Source organism: Hyposmocoma kahamanoa, unplaced genomic scaffold (assembly GCF_003589595.1).
Source record: "Hyposmocoma kahamanoa isolate Upper Pololo Valley unplaced genomic scaffold, ASM358959v1 215, whole genome shotgun sequence".
In the NCBI taxonomy this organism is placed as follows: Eukaryota; Metazoa; Arthropoda; class Insecta; order Lepidoptera; family Cosmopterigidae; genus Hyposmocoma; species Hyposmocoma kahamanoa.
In genome coordinates this window covers 2792175-2810643 of record NW_020653736.1, presented here as the reverse complement: position 1 = coordinate 2810643, position 18469 = coordinate 2792175, and the positions used below count along the sequence as shown (strand labels likewise).

At 35.4% G+C, this 18469-nt stretch overlaps 3 protein-coding genes across 3 annotated transcripts; 1 reads left to right on the top strand and 2 right to left on the bottom strand.

Annotated features, from left to right (window-relative positions):
• Positions 1-463: 463 nt before the first annotated feature.
• On the bottom strand, positions 464-7024 carry LOC113227726 (syntaxin-16). Its single transcript, XM_026460712.1, has 3 exons — positions 6914-7024; positions 6265-6437; positions 464-2241 (listed from the first exon to the last, which is right to left on the bottom strand). The coding sequence occupies exons 1-3, from the start codon at positions 7021-7023 to the stop codon at positions 1604-1606; spliced, it is 921 nt and encodes a 306-aa protein (XP_026316497.1). The 5' UTR covers position 7024; the 3' UTR covers positions 464-1603.
• Positions 7025-8660: 1636 nt separating this feature from the next.
• LOC113227771 (actin-related protein 8) lies at positions 8661-10901 on the top strand. The gene is made up of 2 exons (XM_026460775.1): positions 8661-8672; positions 8942-10901. The coding sequence occupies exon 2, from the start codon at positions 8962-8964 to the stop codon at positions 10651-10653; it is 1692 nt and encodes a 563-aa protein (XP_026316560.1). The 5' UTR covers positions 8661-8672; positions 8942-8961; the 3' UTR covers positions 10654-10901.
• Positions 10902-11795: 894 nt separating this feature from the next.
• Positions 11796-18419, bottom strand: LOC113227763 (XK-related protein 7). Its single transcript, XM_026460759.1, has 5 exons — positions 18141-18419; positions 15464-15583; positions 14400-14587; positions 13612-13773; positions 11796-13164 (listed from the first exon to the last, which is right to left on the bottom strand). Exons 1-5 carry the CDS (start codon positions 18395-18397, stop codon positions 12683-12685), a joined length of 1209 nt encoding a protein of 402 aa, XP_026316544.1. The 5' UTR covers positions 18398-18419; the 3' UTR covers positions 11796-12682.
• Between the last annotated feature and the right edge of the window lie 50 nt (positions 18420-18469).

Genomic DNA, 18469 nt, shown 5'->3' with positions numbered 1-18469 from the left:
TACAGGAATGCATTAGTCTTGCACTAAAATAAATTAATAAAATTGAACAAAATCCAGATTTTATTTAAAATAATAAAAGATTTCCATAATACATTCTTGCTTTGTAAACAATAGGACGTTCGGTAACTTTCATTCGATAACTGTGTTCTGAATAACGTTTGTAGCCTTTTCCGGTCGAGAAGTTCGAGTAATCGTACGGGTTCGGTTTCGAATACGATACTTTGACTTTCGATTCGGCTATTGTGAATAAAAATGAAAAGAAATCGTACGATATCTAATCAAATCGGTCGACAAGAGAGTTATCGCAAGGTTCTGGATCGACCTGCTGGTAACATATTATGGGACCAGTAGAAATCACCACTGGTAACAACTGAGATTTTTTTTAACCCGTTTGTCGCCAGTGGAACAAAGCCAGTGGTGACAACTGGGAATAAGCCACAATGATCACGCGTGGAGATGGGAAATAATAAAATAACGGAAATAACGAGGTTGAATAGGCCGATAGACTTTCGGGCAATGCGTCAATAGGGTTATGGACGTGTATTGATTTAGAGAGATTGAAATACATTTCTACAGGGTAATAAAGATGCTCTATCTCGTTGCCTGATATGATACTTTCAGCATGCAGTATAGCATGATAGCAATCGCAATATTATAAGAAAAATTACATTGTTAAATTATTTTGATAAGAACAGATTTTTGTTTGACAACACTCAACACTTACAAAATGATTAATTCGAAACTGTAACAAAACGTCTGTCTTACTAGCCCGTTGCACCAATACCAATACATATTTTAAACGATTCGGATTTGGACTCAAAATGTCACAGTCGCAAAATGTCTTTTGTAGTTTTCAACTACTTCGTTATTGTGGATGTGTTTATTAAATTAAAAATCAAACTTACTTTTGAAAGAAGTCGTCCACGAAAGTACTGCTGTAATGTGGGCATTACTGAGTTTTGTTTTTGAAGCGTTAGTGTTCGTGAAATTACAGGCTTGTGAGACTTGTCAACTTACCTCTCAGGGTAACGGGTGCAGCGGCAGTGCCCCTCAGATCTCTGTGACTTATAGCTCTAAGTGGCACTGCAACTGCCATGGACAGGCGTGTCGCTTACAGCCAGTCGGACGACTTGTTCGTCCCGTCACTGGGTATCAAAAAACATGGTGATGCTATACATATTCACATCGCAAAATGGCGAAGGTTAAAATCTAACCAGTTGTAGAGAAAATGAGCAAGAATGACGCATGCGCGTACTCAAAACCCATAGATAAATTGATTATACATACATATATCGGTTCCTACATCACGAATAACGAATAACAGCAAGAATTATAGTTATGTTATAACACAGAGTTATATTGTGAGCATTTTCAAAACTGTAATTATTAAACTGGACATCACATTTTATTGAGTTTTCATAACCAGTTTTGAATGTTTTGAACAAAGGCAAGACTCTACTTTCCCTTTGAAATAAAAATAGCATCCCGGATAGCGGGTATTTTGCTAATTTGGTATTGTGTAACTTGGACGTTCAGCGACTATGCCAATTGGTCTCCAAATTTTCATCAACTACGGAATATAAGGCATTTTCCAACACTAAAACTAACTCTTCACAATAATGAGTAATATCACACTTACAATCAAAGTCACTGCCAAAATAAGAATACAATGCATTTTTCTGTTTTTCCTTTGATACCTATCGGCCTTCTGCAGCTGTTTGTATCCTTCTTGCACTTGATATTGAGTTTGTTCTATGTTATAATCTATCCTATCTAACACGGTACCTTGCTCATGAACCATGTGTGCGAGGTCCTTAAATATATCATTCAAGTCCACTATAGAACGAACAATTTTATTTACTTCTTCTTCCCTCTGTGCAACCATACTTGTGTTCTCTTCCTGTATTAACAACATCTGTTTCTGACTTAACGAAGGCTTTTGAAACATATCATCTATGGTTTGTCCGTCTTCTATGTAGCTTTTTTGTGTCCCAGACGTGCTTGGTAATGAAAATAATAAGTCCGTTTGATTGCTCGTTAATCCAGGTAACAAGTCGTTGTCATCTAAACTTAATTCTTCAAAGTTTGGCAAGTCAAAGTAAGCGTTGTTTCGTTCCTCTCTGGAAGTTAAGGATTTCAAGTAATTTGATTGCGCTGTTCTGAATGTAACGCTGAGGTCTTGTAGAGTGGTAACAAGGGCTAAGACCACGTTTGATGTAAGTTTCTGTTCAGTTTTGTTACCTGAAATGTAAATTTTTACATCATGTAATCTTTGTCAATATCATCACGACTGTAATGAAATTTCTATAGTCGTCGCAAAATAAGAGGTACCTTTTGACATTTATCATCATGTAAATAGGGGCGTAAACTAAACAAATCGGTAGGTATATTAAACGATTCCCACGAGAAATCGGTTGGAAATTTTACGAGTCTGTGATCGTTTAAATTATTATTCGCGTCTTTGATTACATTTTTAGATAGAACAATAACATTTATTTATGCATTACAGAGTTTAATATAAATAATGAGTAACTATTTTAAATGATAACGAAACAACAAATTTACGTCGCTACACTTAATGCTTTGACACTTAGAACACAGGAAAGGGTAATTAAATTAGAAGAGGCACTGAAAAGTATAAGATGGGACATATTAGGATTGAGCGAGATGAGAAGGTTAAGAAACACAATGGAAGAACACAAAGATTATGTCCTGTTCTACAAAGGAGCTACCAAAGGCCAATATGGGGTTGCCACCTGAATAGATATATTATAGAATTTAAGGGAGTAACCGAAATAATTGCAGTCCTCAACATAAGTATACCAGGCACCAAAGAAATCTGGTCGATCATTCAAATATAGGCACCAACAGAAACTAGGAACGACGGTCTAAAAGATAAATTTTATGAATAACTCTCAGAAACCCTACAAAAGCAAACAAACATGTGGTGGCTACTTATGGTATGGGCGACTTTAACGGCAGAATCGGCAGATCGGAACACAAAACCCAGGCAAAGAAACAGTGATAGGGAAATTTGGCGTGGGCAAGAGGAGCGGAAACGGAAAAAGGATGATAAACCTAGCACAAGAACACAACCTCTCTTACATGAATAGCTATTTCAAGAAAAAACAAACAAAGAAATGGACTTGGATGTCACCAGATGGCTCTTTTGGCAGAAAATATTTTACAGACGTATCTGTTATAAACTAATTCAACTTAAATACTAACCACCGAATGATAAGAGCAACCTCGAAGACCGACAAACCAAGAAAAGCAAGGAAACACTTTGGCCAAAATAACCCACACCTCCAAGCAACACTCAAAAAGCCAAGTTCACTACCAATAGAGAACCAATACCTGCAAGACCACTACAACAACGAAATAAACAAAATCTACAAAAGGACGGCACCGCAGAAAAAACAAAAGGAAACACTAAGCCAACATACCAAAGAAATCATAGCAAAAAGGAAAGAGCTGTTCAAGGACAAGAAAGACAAACAAAATTTAAAACAGATCACTAAGATAAGTAAAGAAATAAGCCAGGCCATAAAAAGGATAAATCACGACATCTAATCGAATGCATAAAACAACAAGTTATGAAGACAGGTAGAATAAAGAAGGCCATGAAAGAGTTACAAGAGTCCAAACATTGGATCCCAAAAATGAAAAACAAAGCTAACCTCCAAGAGACAAAAAGGAACAGAATACTAGACGTAGCAAAAGATTTCTTCCAAACCCTATATGCCAAAGATGCGGCGAACGACTTGGAGATTGAACTAGAAGACCTAAACAAAGAAAGTATACCACCGATTCTAGAGAGTGAAGTCATTGTTGCTATCTTGTCCCAGAAAAATGGCAAAGCACCACGTGCAGACAGTATAACAAATGAACAAATGAAGAGCAACCTCCCAAGTACGGTCAAGAGTCTAACTAAGTTATACAACTCCATACTCCAATCAGAATTGATCCCCTCACAACGGACAAACAGTACCATCATACTTATACCCCAGAAAGGAGACAAAGGAGACATGAATAACTACCGTCCCATCCCTGATGGGGGATGGGGATGGGAAATGTATACAAAGTATTTTCTAAGATCATACTAAACCGAATCGCGAAAAGGCTAGATGAAGAGCAACCCAAAGAACAAGCAGGTTTCAGGTCGGGCTTCTCCACCGTAGACCATATGCATGCCATCAAACATGTTATTGCGAAACCACAAGAATATGGCTACCCACTATATATATAGGGTTCATAGACTACAATAAAGCTATCGATTCTATAAACGACAATCACATCTGGATAGCTTTACAAACGCAGGGTATTGAAAAGAAATACATAAGGATCACGAAGAACGTATACTCTAACAACACAGCACAGGTGAAATTAGAATTTCTGGAAAAATCATTTCAAATACAGAAAAGAGTCCGACAAGGTGACCCACTCTCGCCAAAACTCTTCTCAGCGGTTCTCGAGAATATCTTCAGAAACCTCGAATGGAATGATAAGACGCATAAACATAAACGGTGGAAAACTGAACAATCTAAGGTTTGCTGACGACTTAGTAATATTTTCCCACGATCATGTTTTCCTATAATACATGATCCAAGGCATTGCAACTAAAAGCAAAGAAGTAGGCTTAACCATTAATAATGCAAAAAGCAAAGCAATGACTAACAGATCTGAAAAGCCTTTAACTGTAGATGGAGAGTACTTTGAATATGTAGGATCCTACATTTATGTGGGCCAATTAGTGTAATTTAGTGACCAAACTGAGCAAGAAATAGAAAGAGAGTTACAAACTCTTGGAACCAATATTGGTCACTCAAAGACATATTTAAAAACAAGCACTACCCAGTGGCAGCAAAGAGAAAGGTCTTTAACATCTTCATCCTCTCAATTTTGACCTATGGATGCAAACGTGAGTATTGACTAATAAACACCATCAGAAACTCACAACCTGTCAAAGAGGAATGGAGAGAAGTATGCTGGGATTCTCTCAAAGAGACAAAAAGAGAGCTACAGACATATGAAGGACTACTAAATTGGAAGATGTCACCACAAAAAGCAAAACACCAAAGTGGAAGTGGACTGGCTACATGTACAGGGAAAGAATACAAAAGTGGACCAGAAAGATAACCACTCTGTTGTTACCAAAAGAAAACGCCTAGAGAAAAAGAGGTCGTCCCTTTAAAAGACGGTCCAACGACTTTAAAAATATAGCTGGACCTCAATGGACTAGGCTGACAAGGGACAGAGCCAGATGGATAGAGCTGGGGGAGACCTATGCGTCTTCAGGATGCGCTGATGTTATAGTTTAAGTAATTTATGAATACAATTGTCAATATAATTGAATGTCAGTACAGTATAGGTTAATAAATAAATAAAATTTTAAATGATCACAATGATAACCTGTAGTTGTTGTTGTTGTTGTGTAGTTACATTAACAGAATTCACAAGTGTAGCTGTAGTACAACTACAGTTGTAGTTGAAGTTGTTCTATCGTGTTATATAATGCTTCACTAAAATTAATGTATTTTTTTAAAACCCAATAAGTTACTAATTGTTTCTAAAACTATTCATTGATTGCATTCAAAGTTATATAAATATCACCTTAGCTGCCAAACGTGATGTCTATACTATGGGAGAGGTTTCCAAAATAAACCAATTTATTAAATGAAGTTTTTCTTAAATACCTTTTTTGAGATGGATATAACATGTTTTACAGGAGTCAGTGTATTTATATCTTGCACCCATAGTATAGGGAATAACTAGTAATATTCTGTACCTATTCTTCTGTATTCTGTATTGTTAATTTTGGCATACATTGTACACTTGGCATATGAAAGTGTACAAGACAATTTCGGCCAGGGTTAATGTTTCAAATACAATGTTGTGTGACAATTTTGTTCATGTTTTCCTTATAACAAATATGTGTAGTCTAAATTGAAACTAATATTGTCAAAAGTTAAATGGTTCTCCTTAAAAACATTCAATCAAATTAAAAATAGAGATAAATTGATGTCGAAATGTGAAAACAGAATGGGAAAAAAAGATAAAACAACTATTAGCTCACCTTAACTTAACTTAGAAATTAGAATTAGGCAAAAACATCAATAAATACAAAAGGCCAAATGGTAACGCAAAAGGGGATTAAGTATTGCTCTCATTTGTACTTGAAGTTATTTAAAAATTGATTTCACAAGTATAATTACTATAAAAAAAATTAAATAAGGAGCTTGCTATTGTCGTAATATCACTTACCATGTCGAACCTGCGCTTTGATAGAAGATAAGTGCGAGTGTGCTTGAGTGAAATGTCTCCCAATTTCAGTTGCCAGCCTTTCGATGTGTTGCTTCTCTGTGCTATCGTCCAGTGCCGGACGGCGGATCTGACGCTCATGGCGGAACTGAAGCTCGGACAGCTTTGTTCTTAACCTGAAAATGTAATTTTACAAATCATTAGAACGAAATTATACATTACAAATATTCTATATTACACAAAATAAATTAACAAAAACAAACAAAAGACAACAAAAGTACAACCAACAAACTTATTGTTAGATAGCAATCTCTACTAGATAACTTAAAAAAACCTATAACTAAACAAATTACAACAATGTTTAAGTCCTTTCTTTAAATTCTGGTGTAATTTTTTTGGAAAGGCAGATCAAAGTTTAAAATCCCTAATATTAAATGAGCCCATAATAAAGAAAACCTGTACGTTCAAGAAGGTTTACAAAGTTCTATTAATAAATAATTCATCATTAAATTTCCAAATGTTGTGCTGTTGTTTGTTGCTCTGCATTAATTGCATAACATCTTTATGTTAACAAACTTTTAAACATCCAAATGCATATGCAAGCTTCTCCAATTAGTCACGTGGTGCAAAGCGTAAAAAAATGTACACTTACCTAGTAATAATATAATGAGCTTCTTCCAAGGCATCAATCCAGGGCGGTGGTGCATTGCTGTCGGTCTTCGTTTCCAAGCCAACTTCTAAGTCGTGGTCACTGTTGCGCATGAGGCGCACATGCTCTGATTCGTGACCCTGGTGAAGTTATCAATTGTCAATAAATACTATTTTTGCTAAACAAAACAATTAACACAATAAAAAAATGCTTAATGTGATGCTTTCACAGAATATTTGTAATTAAATTTAATTTAATTTCTGAAAGAGTACCAAAACATTAATCAAGACCACATTATGTTAGCCGTGGGGTTCTATTTTGCACTAATAAACTAACACCACATAAATGTTATCCCTACAAATATTTTTGTTGTACAATAAAAAAACACCATTATTTACCAGAGTAACACAATTAACTCTGAAGGGACAACCTAAAACACTTGTATATTTGCCTCATAAATTGGTTTTACAAGGAATTAAATGAGCATAGAGTATCTGACCACTGGGCCACAGTAGCCTTTGCCATTGTAGGCCACTGTAAAATGGGTAGGCTCTTTTTGAAAATAGTAATTTCAAGAACTTGGAATTAACATTATTAAAACAAATTATATATTAGTACAGGCATAAAATACGTAAACTCATGAAGCTTAATTGCATCATAATCAGCCGCAACATGCCTGCAATTGGGTCACAGGCAAGGTAATCCTTGAATGAACAAAATAATAAATTGACTCCCAAACAAAACATTATCTCTTTACAGTAGGTAATAATGGTAGTGCAGATAAAAACCGTAATCGATAAACCAAGCTACTTACTTGCTCTGAAAATATCTGTCTGCTATGAATAGCATTGTTGCGCATCAACACAAAAACCTCTGTCACACTCCGCGACACCATATTCTTGTACTATATATGCCACTTAAACGAAATTACATTAAGAACTGTTTATTTTTTATTACAATAATTGTGGCACGGCATCACGACCTATATTACAGAATAGAGAAAATTGTGAAACGAAAACTGAGATGTGACATTTTTGAGACTTTTCCGTGACAGTGACAGGAGTTTGACAGCCAGCTGAATAGTTCGGATACTTGAAGCACCTTCCCTACACCCGTTATTTATTTATTATTAACGTTATCAACATTATTTTTTAATTCTAAACGTTACACAGAGATTTGTGTAGAAAAATAAAAATTAAATGACATTTCGAGATACGATTGTTTGCGAGGTTATGGATTCGCTCTGGAACTTTTGGAGGGAAAAGTGTCGTTTTTATTTTGACTTTAAATTATTTTGTGAAATCTAGTTTAAAGTGGAATAGGATAGTGCTATTGTGCCTTAATCGAAGATTAAAACGCGAAATTCTACGAATCTCGAACTAAAATACCCGTATCGGCCCGTTTTAAGGAATCTCGAGTCAATCCAAACACGCCGCCTCAAATTGCCTATCCTCTTTGTGGCGGCCATATTTACAGAAACATAATTAAACTTCATGCACCAAAAAAGAATAATGTACCAAGACTTGGCTGTATGGTGTAAAACCTTTGCCTTTTCCTTTATGGAAAGAAGAAAAAGAAAAATTAAATGAGATTCGCTCTGGACCTTTTGGAGGGAAAAGTGTCGTTTTTATTTTGACTTTCAATTATTTTGTGAAATCTAGTTTAAAGTGGAATAGGATAGTGCTATTGTGCCTTAATTGAAGATTAAAACGCGAAATTATACGAATCTCGAACTAAAATATCCGTATCGGCCCGTTTTAAGGTATCCTGAGTCAATCCAAGCACGCCGCCTCAAATTGCCTATCCTCTTTGTGGCGGCCATATTTACAGAAACATAATTAAACTTCATGTTTAGGCTAATGGCTTTGCCAAAGCCTTAATAATTTAAAAAAAAAAAATTAAATGACATTTCGAGATTCGATTGTTCGCGAGGTTATGTTTGTTCATAATAAATATTACGATATTGTTAATAGATAAAAGGAATATAATTTTTCTTTCATACACTAAAATAAACATTTATTTCATTCATAGTTAAAGGTTTAACCGCTCAAATGAGCATGTCGACGCACGACACTGGTCCAGATCATTACCAACAATTTCCGTCGAACAGAATCATTGTTATCCATCCTGGATCGCTTTACGTACGTATAGGAAGAGCCTCAGACCTGTTACCAGTTCAACAACTCCACTGTATAGCGAGAAAACGTAAACCAGGTGGAAAAATCTATAGAGACCCATTCGTACCGCCAAGCGTACCGAAAACTAAAGAATTAATTGAAGAACTTGAAGAATGTCGTCTACAAATATCACATACGCTTCAATCATGTATGCAGTCGAATGGAGCGAGAAGGTACGCGACTCCTCCGCAGCAGATTGCTGCTTTTAATAGACGGTCTTTAGCCGAATGTGTGAACGATGGCGAACCGTGGCCGCAAGTCCAATGCGATATTATTGTGGGTGACTTAGTCCTTGATGTTGACCCAGAACTGCCCTATAATGTACATTTTCCATACCGCAGAGGAGATTTCAACATCCATTCAGAAGTCGGAGGGTCTATCTCTTCAGTTTTAAACGATTTATATACCATTTGGAGCTCCATAATTGAATATAAGCTAGGAATACCATTAATAGAATTAATAAAGTACCGGTGTGTGTTGCTTATTCCTGATATTTATTCAAGAAGCCATTTAAAAGCTCTTATGTCCCTACTTTTGAAGGATTTGGGGTTTGGGCACTGCTTTCTTGTTCAGGAAAGTGTGGGAGCTACTTTCGGAGCTGGTATTGGCTCAGCCTGTGTTGTAGACATTGGAGATCAGAAGACTGCAATATCATGTGTTGAGGATGGAATTTCTCATAAAACTACAAGGTTACGTATGGATTATGGAGCAGGAGATGTGTGTCAAGCATTGTCTTGGATGTTCCATAAAAGTGCATTTCCATACAAAGACTGGAATGAAAATATACCTCGAGACGTAATGCTGATGCGTAACATGTATGAGGATTTTTGTCACATAAATTTAGATGTTTGTGGTCCACAGGAAAAATCTTTCCTTGTTGACCACCCTGGTAATGTCATTAACAAATACACATTGCAAGTGGGAGATGAATGCATTATTTCGCCATTGTCAATGTTCTACACAGATTTGCTCAAAATAACTGGTCCCAAAGCTACAAAAATTCAGGCTCCGCAGGCAAGTGACCCTGAGGATCCTTTTGATGCTGAGTTTCTAAGGGAAACTGGAAGAAAACGAGAGACAGCAGATCAAACTGCTAATGAAAATCAACAGTTCGAGGCAGTGAACGAAGCTCAACCTGCTACAAACCCTGATGAAGATATTGTTGTTGACACACTTGAAGCAGGTCCTGGAGATGTAGTATCACTAGCACCCGGACAAGTTTTGGCACTAGATGCTGCAATATTACAAAGCATAGATCGATGTCAAACTGAAGAATTGAAACGTAAAATGTACAGCAGCATACTCATAGTTGGGGGTGGAGTCAAAGCTCATGGTTTATCATTGTGGCTGCAGAACCGTTTAGCTTTGCAGATTCCGTATACATACAAGACTGAGCAGTTGGAGATTGTGTCGTCACCGAAAGATATAGACCCTGCAAGTACTGTGTGGAAAGGAGCTGCTGTCATGTCGTGTTTGGAGTCAGCGATAGAGCTATGGATCAATCAGAGCGAGTGGAATAAATTTGGATTAAAGGTTTTGAGGGAACGTGCACCATTTATTTGGTGACAATAGCTAAAATAGGTGGTTAATAACCACCTATTTATTGCATTTGGACTCTTTGGACTATCTAACCTTGGTTAATAACTGGACATTTTAAATATTGAGGACAGTTATGCATTAGTGTGTTAGTTTCATGTGGTAAGCTGTGTCTTAGATTAAGATAATGTTAAAAAAAAATTACAAATTAACTTCTCTTTCTATTTTGTAGTATATACTTTGTTCCACATAGTTCCCAATTAACTAAAAAAAAACCATGTTAAAATCATACAAAACATTTATTTTGTTAAATATAAAACATATGACACATTTTGGCAAGTTTAACTTATTAGACACGCATTTTGACATCTTTATTCTTATTAGAGATTCTATTCTTATAAAACTGACGCTGGCACAAGTCTAGTGACAACCATAAAAGAAATAATAATTGGAGATTCATTGTGAGAACTTTTTTCTCATTGGAGATTCATTGTGAGAACTTTTTTCTCATTGGAGATTCATTTTGACCACTTTGTTCTTATTGGAGATTCATTTTGACAACATTTTTCACATTAGAGATTCATTTTAACAACTTTTTTCTCATAGGAGATTCATTTTGACAAGTTTTAATTTTTTCGAGATTCAGTTACAATATCTATATGTATATCACACAATTTACAATATACAAAAATTATACAATATACAAGTATAGAAATATTTCTAACATAAGGGATATTGGAGCAGTCAAAAAGGATATTACATATTATTTTTCTTAAATTACAATAAATTATTCCTCAAAAAGGCACAAAGCACTAATAAAATTACTGCAGTCATCTTTGTGGATAACTCTGTAAATGCAGATCTACTAAACATTAAAATAAGTAATATATTTTAGAGCTGTAAATGCTTAAGCTGTAAATTTTATTTACTATAAATCAAAAGGCAGTCTTTATTAAAGCACTTTGAATAATGTGTATACATTAACTTAATTCTATCAACTTAAATATAAAAGAAACTTATATTTTTTATTATTAGTAGTAAAATACGTCGAAAAATAGATTGATATTTTAGGCAAAGCAACAAAATCTTGTTTTAAAGCAAACACTTTGAATGTCCAAATTACTAATGGGAATATTATTAAGTTTAATCTTGTTCCTGTTAAATTTATTATTACAGTTGCTTGTACTACTTTGAACTTTGATAAAAATATAGATCACAACTTATTTTAAGTAAACAAGATTAAATTATTAAGTAGAACAAAAGAGCATTAAAAAAACACGCGAACACGTTATATTTAATATGTATTACTCTCTATCGTCACTCTCCTTGTCATAACTAGAATTAGTAGAATCCAAATATTTTTTCCAATTATTTTTTATTGGTTTTCTTTCATATCAAAAAAGGTAGAAGTAAGGCTAAGTGCGTAGCTGAAAGGCCCCTCACATGTTCTGTGATTTACCAGATTTTCACGTACAGCCGACAGCCACACACCCGTCCCGCCCTTTTCATATTAATAATTAACCAATAACATACATTTAAAATTTTTCGCTGTGCATTGATTCGCTGCTATGGATACGTCTGTTTTATCAGTAAAATCACAGACCATGCCTTACTAAGGTATGCCAAACAAAAGGCAGACAGGACAAGGAGTGAAAAGAGTGACGACATATCTGCAGTACTACACAATATATATTTCTAAAAGGACAATTACGAAGTATTACGTCTATCGATTGGCCACACGTCAATGTGCACAAACTTTAAGAAACCCTCACTGAAAATTTAACCGTTCATCATTTGATATTAAAACGCATGAACAGTTTGTGTACTAAAGAGTGTGGCTATGATCACATGATAAGTATTAAATATTGATACTTATATCTGATATGACATACATTGTTAATGATAAGAAAATCTCTCATTGGTAACTGATGAAAATAACAGCTCCACAAATCATAAGTACAATGATGACATAGTGTCAGTTTTCATTTTCTTACATTAAATCAATAAAATATAACCCAAGTGACCTGAATAAGCTTCATCAAATGTACATACAAAAAAATCAATTATTAAGTTCAATATGATCCATTTTTTGCTCAATAACGTCGTCGACACCATGCGTGGCCTTCGGGTGGAAGTATAAATAATACAAAATCATAAAAAGTATACCGAAAACAAATGGAACTGTACTTATAATGAGAAAACCAATATAATATACCATATTTCTCATTTCCGGTTCATACATATCACAGTACAAATACCATATCACAGCACATGCTATGTTTTCTATGAAACATATAGTATAGTATGTCGCATACCGATATCGAGTGATCTTCAGCTCTTTAACAGGGATGTATGTGAAGAGATACACGGCACCAAGAGTGATGGAAAAGGCTATTGAAGCGATGATGTGGTGGTTGCAGAATGGTGGCCGGTCGAAGAATTGGACAATGAAAGACATTGTGAGGATATGAACTGCGCACGCTCCGATCAATTGGTACGGGAACAGATAAGCTACTATTGAGAGAGCGCTTATTCGGCTTACTGAAAAATAAAACAAAACGGAATTGATTAAAGTCGTTAAAAACCAAAACAAACACATGGAAAAATTCGTGAGGTCTGTTGGTTCGTACCATGGCATGGGTCTGGCACGGTTTGCTGGGAGACGTTGTTGGTTCGAATCCAACCGGATCTAAATGTATTAGTTCTAAGTTCGAACTTTGCTTAATAATTATAACAAACTAATGGAGTAATTTCACAAAAAATAATTAAATATCATGTTGGTGAAACTTCCTGACATTCAATAATACTGAATTATTTTACTTAATATTTTATTCTAAATACACTACCTGTAGGAGCCATAACAGCAGGGGCTACAAATTTACTTTAATTTATAAAATAAATATTACAAGTTGCTTCCAAATGGATGCCTTTTTAATAGATTTATGTATGAACCTAAATGTAATATGAAGGAATGGATAAGTTACGTACATGTAATACAGAAATGCCACAGCGTCTGTAGTAAGGTCCCCCTCCATTTGATATTCAGCTTATCGGGCTGCGGGTAGCGGATGGCGCGCTGGAACGAAGCCAGGCACCAGCCCATGCCGCCGAGGCTGTAGATCGACGACGCGATTGACAGCGTCTGATGCACTGTGTGATGACAATTACATTATGTTGTTACAAGAGGAAGTAACACTTTGTATACAAATATTTTTAACAATGTTTTCAACATCTCTCGGCAATCTTCGGGTTTCTATCAGTTGCCCTTTACACTTTAACTCGTGAAGTCAATTATGTCAGCTTTCAAATTAGTACTCCGGAAAGTTGTCTCAGTCAACTTCCCTAATCATTGTAAATAATTAATAAATTATAACAATACGTAATCATAATAATAAAAATAGGTAAATAAGCGATCGAGAAAAATTACGTATTGTTTGAGCGATCGGGCGCAGCGCCGTTGGGGTCACTGCCCTCGCGCGGTGCATACCATTTAAAGACAATTTTGCAAAACTGTACTAGATACAATTATTAACAGAATAGTTTTTTAATATTTTTAGGGTCGTATTCTAGAACTCTACTCAATGCTCAAGTCAGGATTTGAGTATGGTTTAAAGCACTCGAAATCATACTCAAGTCCCTTCCATTAGGGTCGTATTTCCAGTGCTTGTGTTTCCAGTGCAATCCTGACTTGAGCATTGAGTAGAGTTCTAGAATACGACTCTTAGGGTCAAAGCCAAGCTACGTCTCATGCTATAGTACTATAACAAAGCACTTACAGGTAAGATGCTGGTGTCGCTGCAACAGTAACCCTGTCTGCAGGACCATCTGCGGCGCAGCCTCGAGGAAGCACTCGAAAATCCGCAGGAGCGCCGCGTCACTGTCCTCCTTCAACATTAGCCTATAGTACATCTGTTGGGAGACCGGGTCCTTCCTGCGTCTCGCGTTGCGAGACTTTATTGCGTAGCTGGAAATATAACAGAGGCTAATTTGAGGCTTCGTCGCTTTTACAGTGCCTCTGGCATGTTTCAAGCAATCATGCGTAAAAAACATGCGTCACAGATGTTGCGATTGCTTGGGAGCACCAATGGTATACTGAGGATGATAGCAGAAAGAGTGGACTCGGCTGTTCTCCCTAGGTTCACCGTGTTACACGTGGACATATAATAATGTCATTCAATTTAATGTATTGCAATTGTTCTCCTTGTTTCTACTAACTTAGCTCATAAGATTGTTACCATAGATAATATGATTGTTACTAACAAATATGTACTATTTTGATCTGAGAATGAATGAATTTGAAAAATAAGGTTGATTTAATTTTTAAAGGTTGTTACGAGGAAATAAATGTGTCGGAAAAAGTCTTATAGTGTAGAACTTCACAATTTTTCGACGGTCTCCAATGGAATCCAGAGATTCTGGGTCCGGTATGACTAATTTGGAAACCGAACTTTTCTAAATATCGAACATTAAGAACAATTTCTTCGATCTGGCTGGATTCAAACCAGCGCCTTCAGAATGCCGTGCCTGACGCTCTCCCAACTGAGCTACGGAACGAACCAAAAGACTTTACGAATTTGTCTATGCACTTATAGCAGTGGTTTTTAACGATTTTTTACCGTAGCGCCATCTGTGAAAAATCTATGGAAGATTTTCTTCAATCAGACAATTTTTCTGAATTAGCTCAGAGTCTGTATGTTCTAATCTGCTTCCCACATTGGGAGATAGACGTTACATATTTAAAAGTTGAAGCAGTTAATGGTGCATGGGTAAAATGATTATCACAAGTTTAGCGCTAAGTAAAATTAGTAAAGTAATTTAGGGTAAATTTATAATAATTTACATTAATGCATGAAGCACGCGCAGAGTTGGCGCCATGAGAATAATCAGCATGAGATTGCGCAGCCACTTTCGTTTTGTGATCTCGTCAGACTCAGTCTTTTCTTTCTTGTCAATGGAATACCTGTAAAAAAGAAACACTTGATAAAATCTGAATAAATAATTTAAATTTAACATTTTTATATTTTAAAAACGCCGATGAGTTTTTGAATATAATAAAATAATAATTACCACAGTTCAATGGAAATGAAAAATAGAATTTAAACTGAGCAATTTTTTGGCTGTGGCTTATTGGATGGCAAATTTGATTATGCAACATGATGTACATAAACATATGTACAGTCAAGAGCACGTCAAGCTTGACACTTTGTACTTTGGACCGTTGTTATCGTAAGCGGCATAGAGTTGGATTTAAATCTTAAGTGTCAAGCTTGACGTGCTCTTGACCCTGTACATGAAGTAGCCGGTAAGGCACTCAATTGGTTGTACTGTGGTCTAGAATTAGTAGAAGATAATGATAAACTGAATACAATTAACAATGACGACATATTAAAACTAAGTCGAAGGAATTTTTCTTTGTGTTCGATCTTTGTATTACAGACATAAAAATAAAAAACAAATAATTTTTTGTACAAAGTAGAAATGTTTTTTTAATCTATTTAGTTGATTGTCCGAAAATACTATTCAAATTAAGTTAATTTATTACCAAGGGTCAATTTGTGCACAGCCAAACACGATTTTGGAACAGTTAATTAAACTCCTTCACCCTTAAACAGCCCAGTGCTAGTTTTCTTTCGTACATTTCTATCAATATATATTTTCATATCAATATTATTAAAATAATAAATAGTTTCATACAAGAATATTGCATGCATACAATTATGTTAATATGAAAGTGAGGTAACACAAATTCCTCTATGAGAGATTTAGTGTCGATGACTCATGATGTGGTATTCATGTTTATTTATTACAAAACAATTATATGGTCGGTTTGTGGTAGTTAATTGTTCAAGGACTTTTTGTTGATAACTGTACATATTAAAGCACGTAAGTACGTGTGCATTTTAAGTGTATAATTTAACTTACATAAAGGTAATGTTATTTTTTAATATTTAACAGGCATCATCATCATCACCATTTGAGCCTGAAGATGTCATCTACTGGATATAGGCTCACCAAAAATTGCCAAGCTGACCAGTCTTTCGCTGTTCTCATCTTGCAGATTTCCCCAAATCCTGCCAGGTCGTCAGTCAACCTTGAGAGTGGTCTGCCTAAGCGTACCACATACCACACCACTCGAGAACTCTATCTGCTTTGGGCTATTTTGATAATTTCAATTATCTATTTGCTGATGCATTAGCTGATATCCTCATTTCTGATTCAATCTCTTAGTAAAACTTTCCGTTGCCTTTTGGGTAACTTAAAAGAGGGAATGTAGTGTGTATTGTTCAAATACTGTAGCCCAAAATATCCTACAATATTTCTGCTCTCTCACAATAGCCTACCATCATTATAATCATCCCAATGCTGGCATGGTTCTTCTTTAAGAGTATTAGTAATGGCAAAACAATGAAAAACTATAGCAGTTTACCACATAGACTTAATTTTCCAAGGCTTGTTTTATGTACAGGTTTCATCAAAACGTTTTACATCACCATTAGTGAGATAAATTGCTATGAAACATTCATAAAAGCACAAAATTTATAAATTAAAGTCATAGGTGTAAGCCTCAAGTCATCAAACTCTAATAGAAAAGCAACTATTCCCTAAATTGGCTCCCATCTCCCGGCTCTTACAATGGCCAAATATGTTCTAATTATAGCTCCTAGTTGTGTTCAATGCGCTCGTTATTATAAATAAATGGTTATTACTATTTTTACATTTGGTTATGATGCGTACTTATGATTATATTAGGCCCTCAACTTGTTTGTCGCGTCACTTGGTATAATAAAAAGAAATTGTTTTGCAGTAAAATATAATCAAATTTATTATTATCAATTGTTAATTAAAATGAAAAAACATATATAAGTGTATTAGGCTACTAACAGATTGAATGCATGTTTGCAATTAATGCATGAAATTGTAATCAACTTCACACACCAAAAAAAAACTGTATGTGGTCGAAACTGACTTCATGCAGCCAAGATCAATTGCATACAGCTAATGCCATAAGTCGTTATCAATTTAATGCAGTTGTGGTCTCGGCTGCATGAAGTTGATTATGACCCAATGTGTCGCAAAGTTAAGATACATAATATAGTGTGCCTGCCTGTCCCCAATTATATCAATTTTTAATGTACTTAAGTGATTTCCCGAATCCCGAACAGGTCCTGGACCTAAAAAATATTGTCATAAGGTAGTCTCCATTTTCTGTCTATGTTCCTCGAAGTTTAGGTAAAAAAAACTCTACGTATTGTGATCCCTGATTATGACTTGACACATTAAGTGCAAACATGCAATCTGTTAGCAGCCTTAGGATTTGGAGGTGGACAAATATTATTTTCCTGAGACCCTTTCCTCAATGCCGCCTTATAGGCACTTCATCATTGCTGATAAATGTAGGCTCCAAAGGATATTGTCTTCGAGTCTATATACTAGACTAGTATGCACAATACTTTTAAATTCTAAAACTTAAGAAATCCGTACGTACCTCTAAAGAGAACATTATGAAATATACTTACATTCTCACTGATATGGCTGTATTAACAATACCCGGTAGAAGTATAAAAACCAAGGTCCAGCCGAACTCCACCATCATATTGCCCAAACAATATCTCACGGCAATGTTTATATCAATCCCCAAATCAATAAAATGCCCCACAATAGCACCAACATATAGAAATAGATCGAATAAAGTTATATTAATATTCTTAGGCACACGATCGACTTCATCGTACGAAATCGTGTTTTGAAGTTTTTGACACATTACGTTCGGCATTTTTACTTATTGTATAAAATAAAGCTAATTGCTTTATTTTAAACAAAAACATTACAAAAACAAGTCTGCTTT

Excerpts from the sequence above, each read along its gene's own strand:
- LOC113227726 (XM_026460712.1), bottom strand. The coding sequence starts at position 7,023 with ATGCGCAACAGTGACCACGACTTAGAAGTTGGCTTGGAAACGAAGACC. Across the intron at positions 6,438-6,913 it reads GCTCATTATATTATTACTAG|GTTAAGAACAAAGCTGTCCG; the intron begins GTAAGTGTACAT and ends TTACATTTTCAG. Across the intron at positions 2,242-6,264 it reads CAAAGCGCAGGTTCGACATG|GTAACAAAACTGAACAGAAA; the intron begins GTAAGTGATATT and ends TTTACATTTCAG.
- LOC113227763 (XM_026460759.1), bottom strand. The coding sequence starts at position 18,397 with ATGCCGAACGTAATGTGTCAAAAACTTCAAAACACGATTTCGTACGAT. Across the intron at positions 13,774-14,399 it reads GCGACACCAGCATCTTACCT|TGCATCAGACGCTGTCAATC; the intron begins GTAAGTGCTTTG and ends GTCATCACACAG. Across the intron at positions 13,165-13,611 it reads GTGGCATTTCTGTATTACAT|TAAGCCGAATAAGCGCTCTC; the intron begins GTACGTAACTTA and ends TTTATTTTTCAG.
- LOC113227771 (XM_026460775.1), top strand. The coding sequence starts at position 8,962 with ATGAGCATGTCGACGCACGACACTGGTCCAGATCATTACCAACAATTT.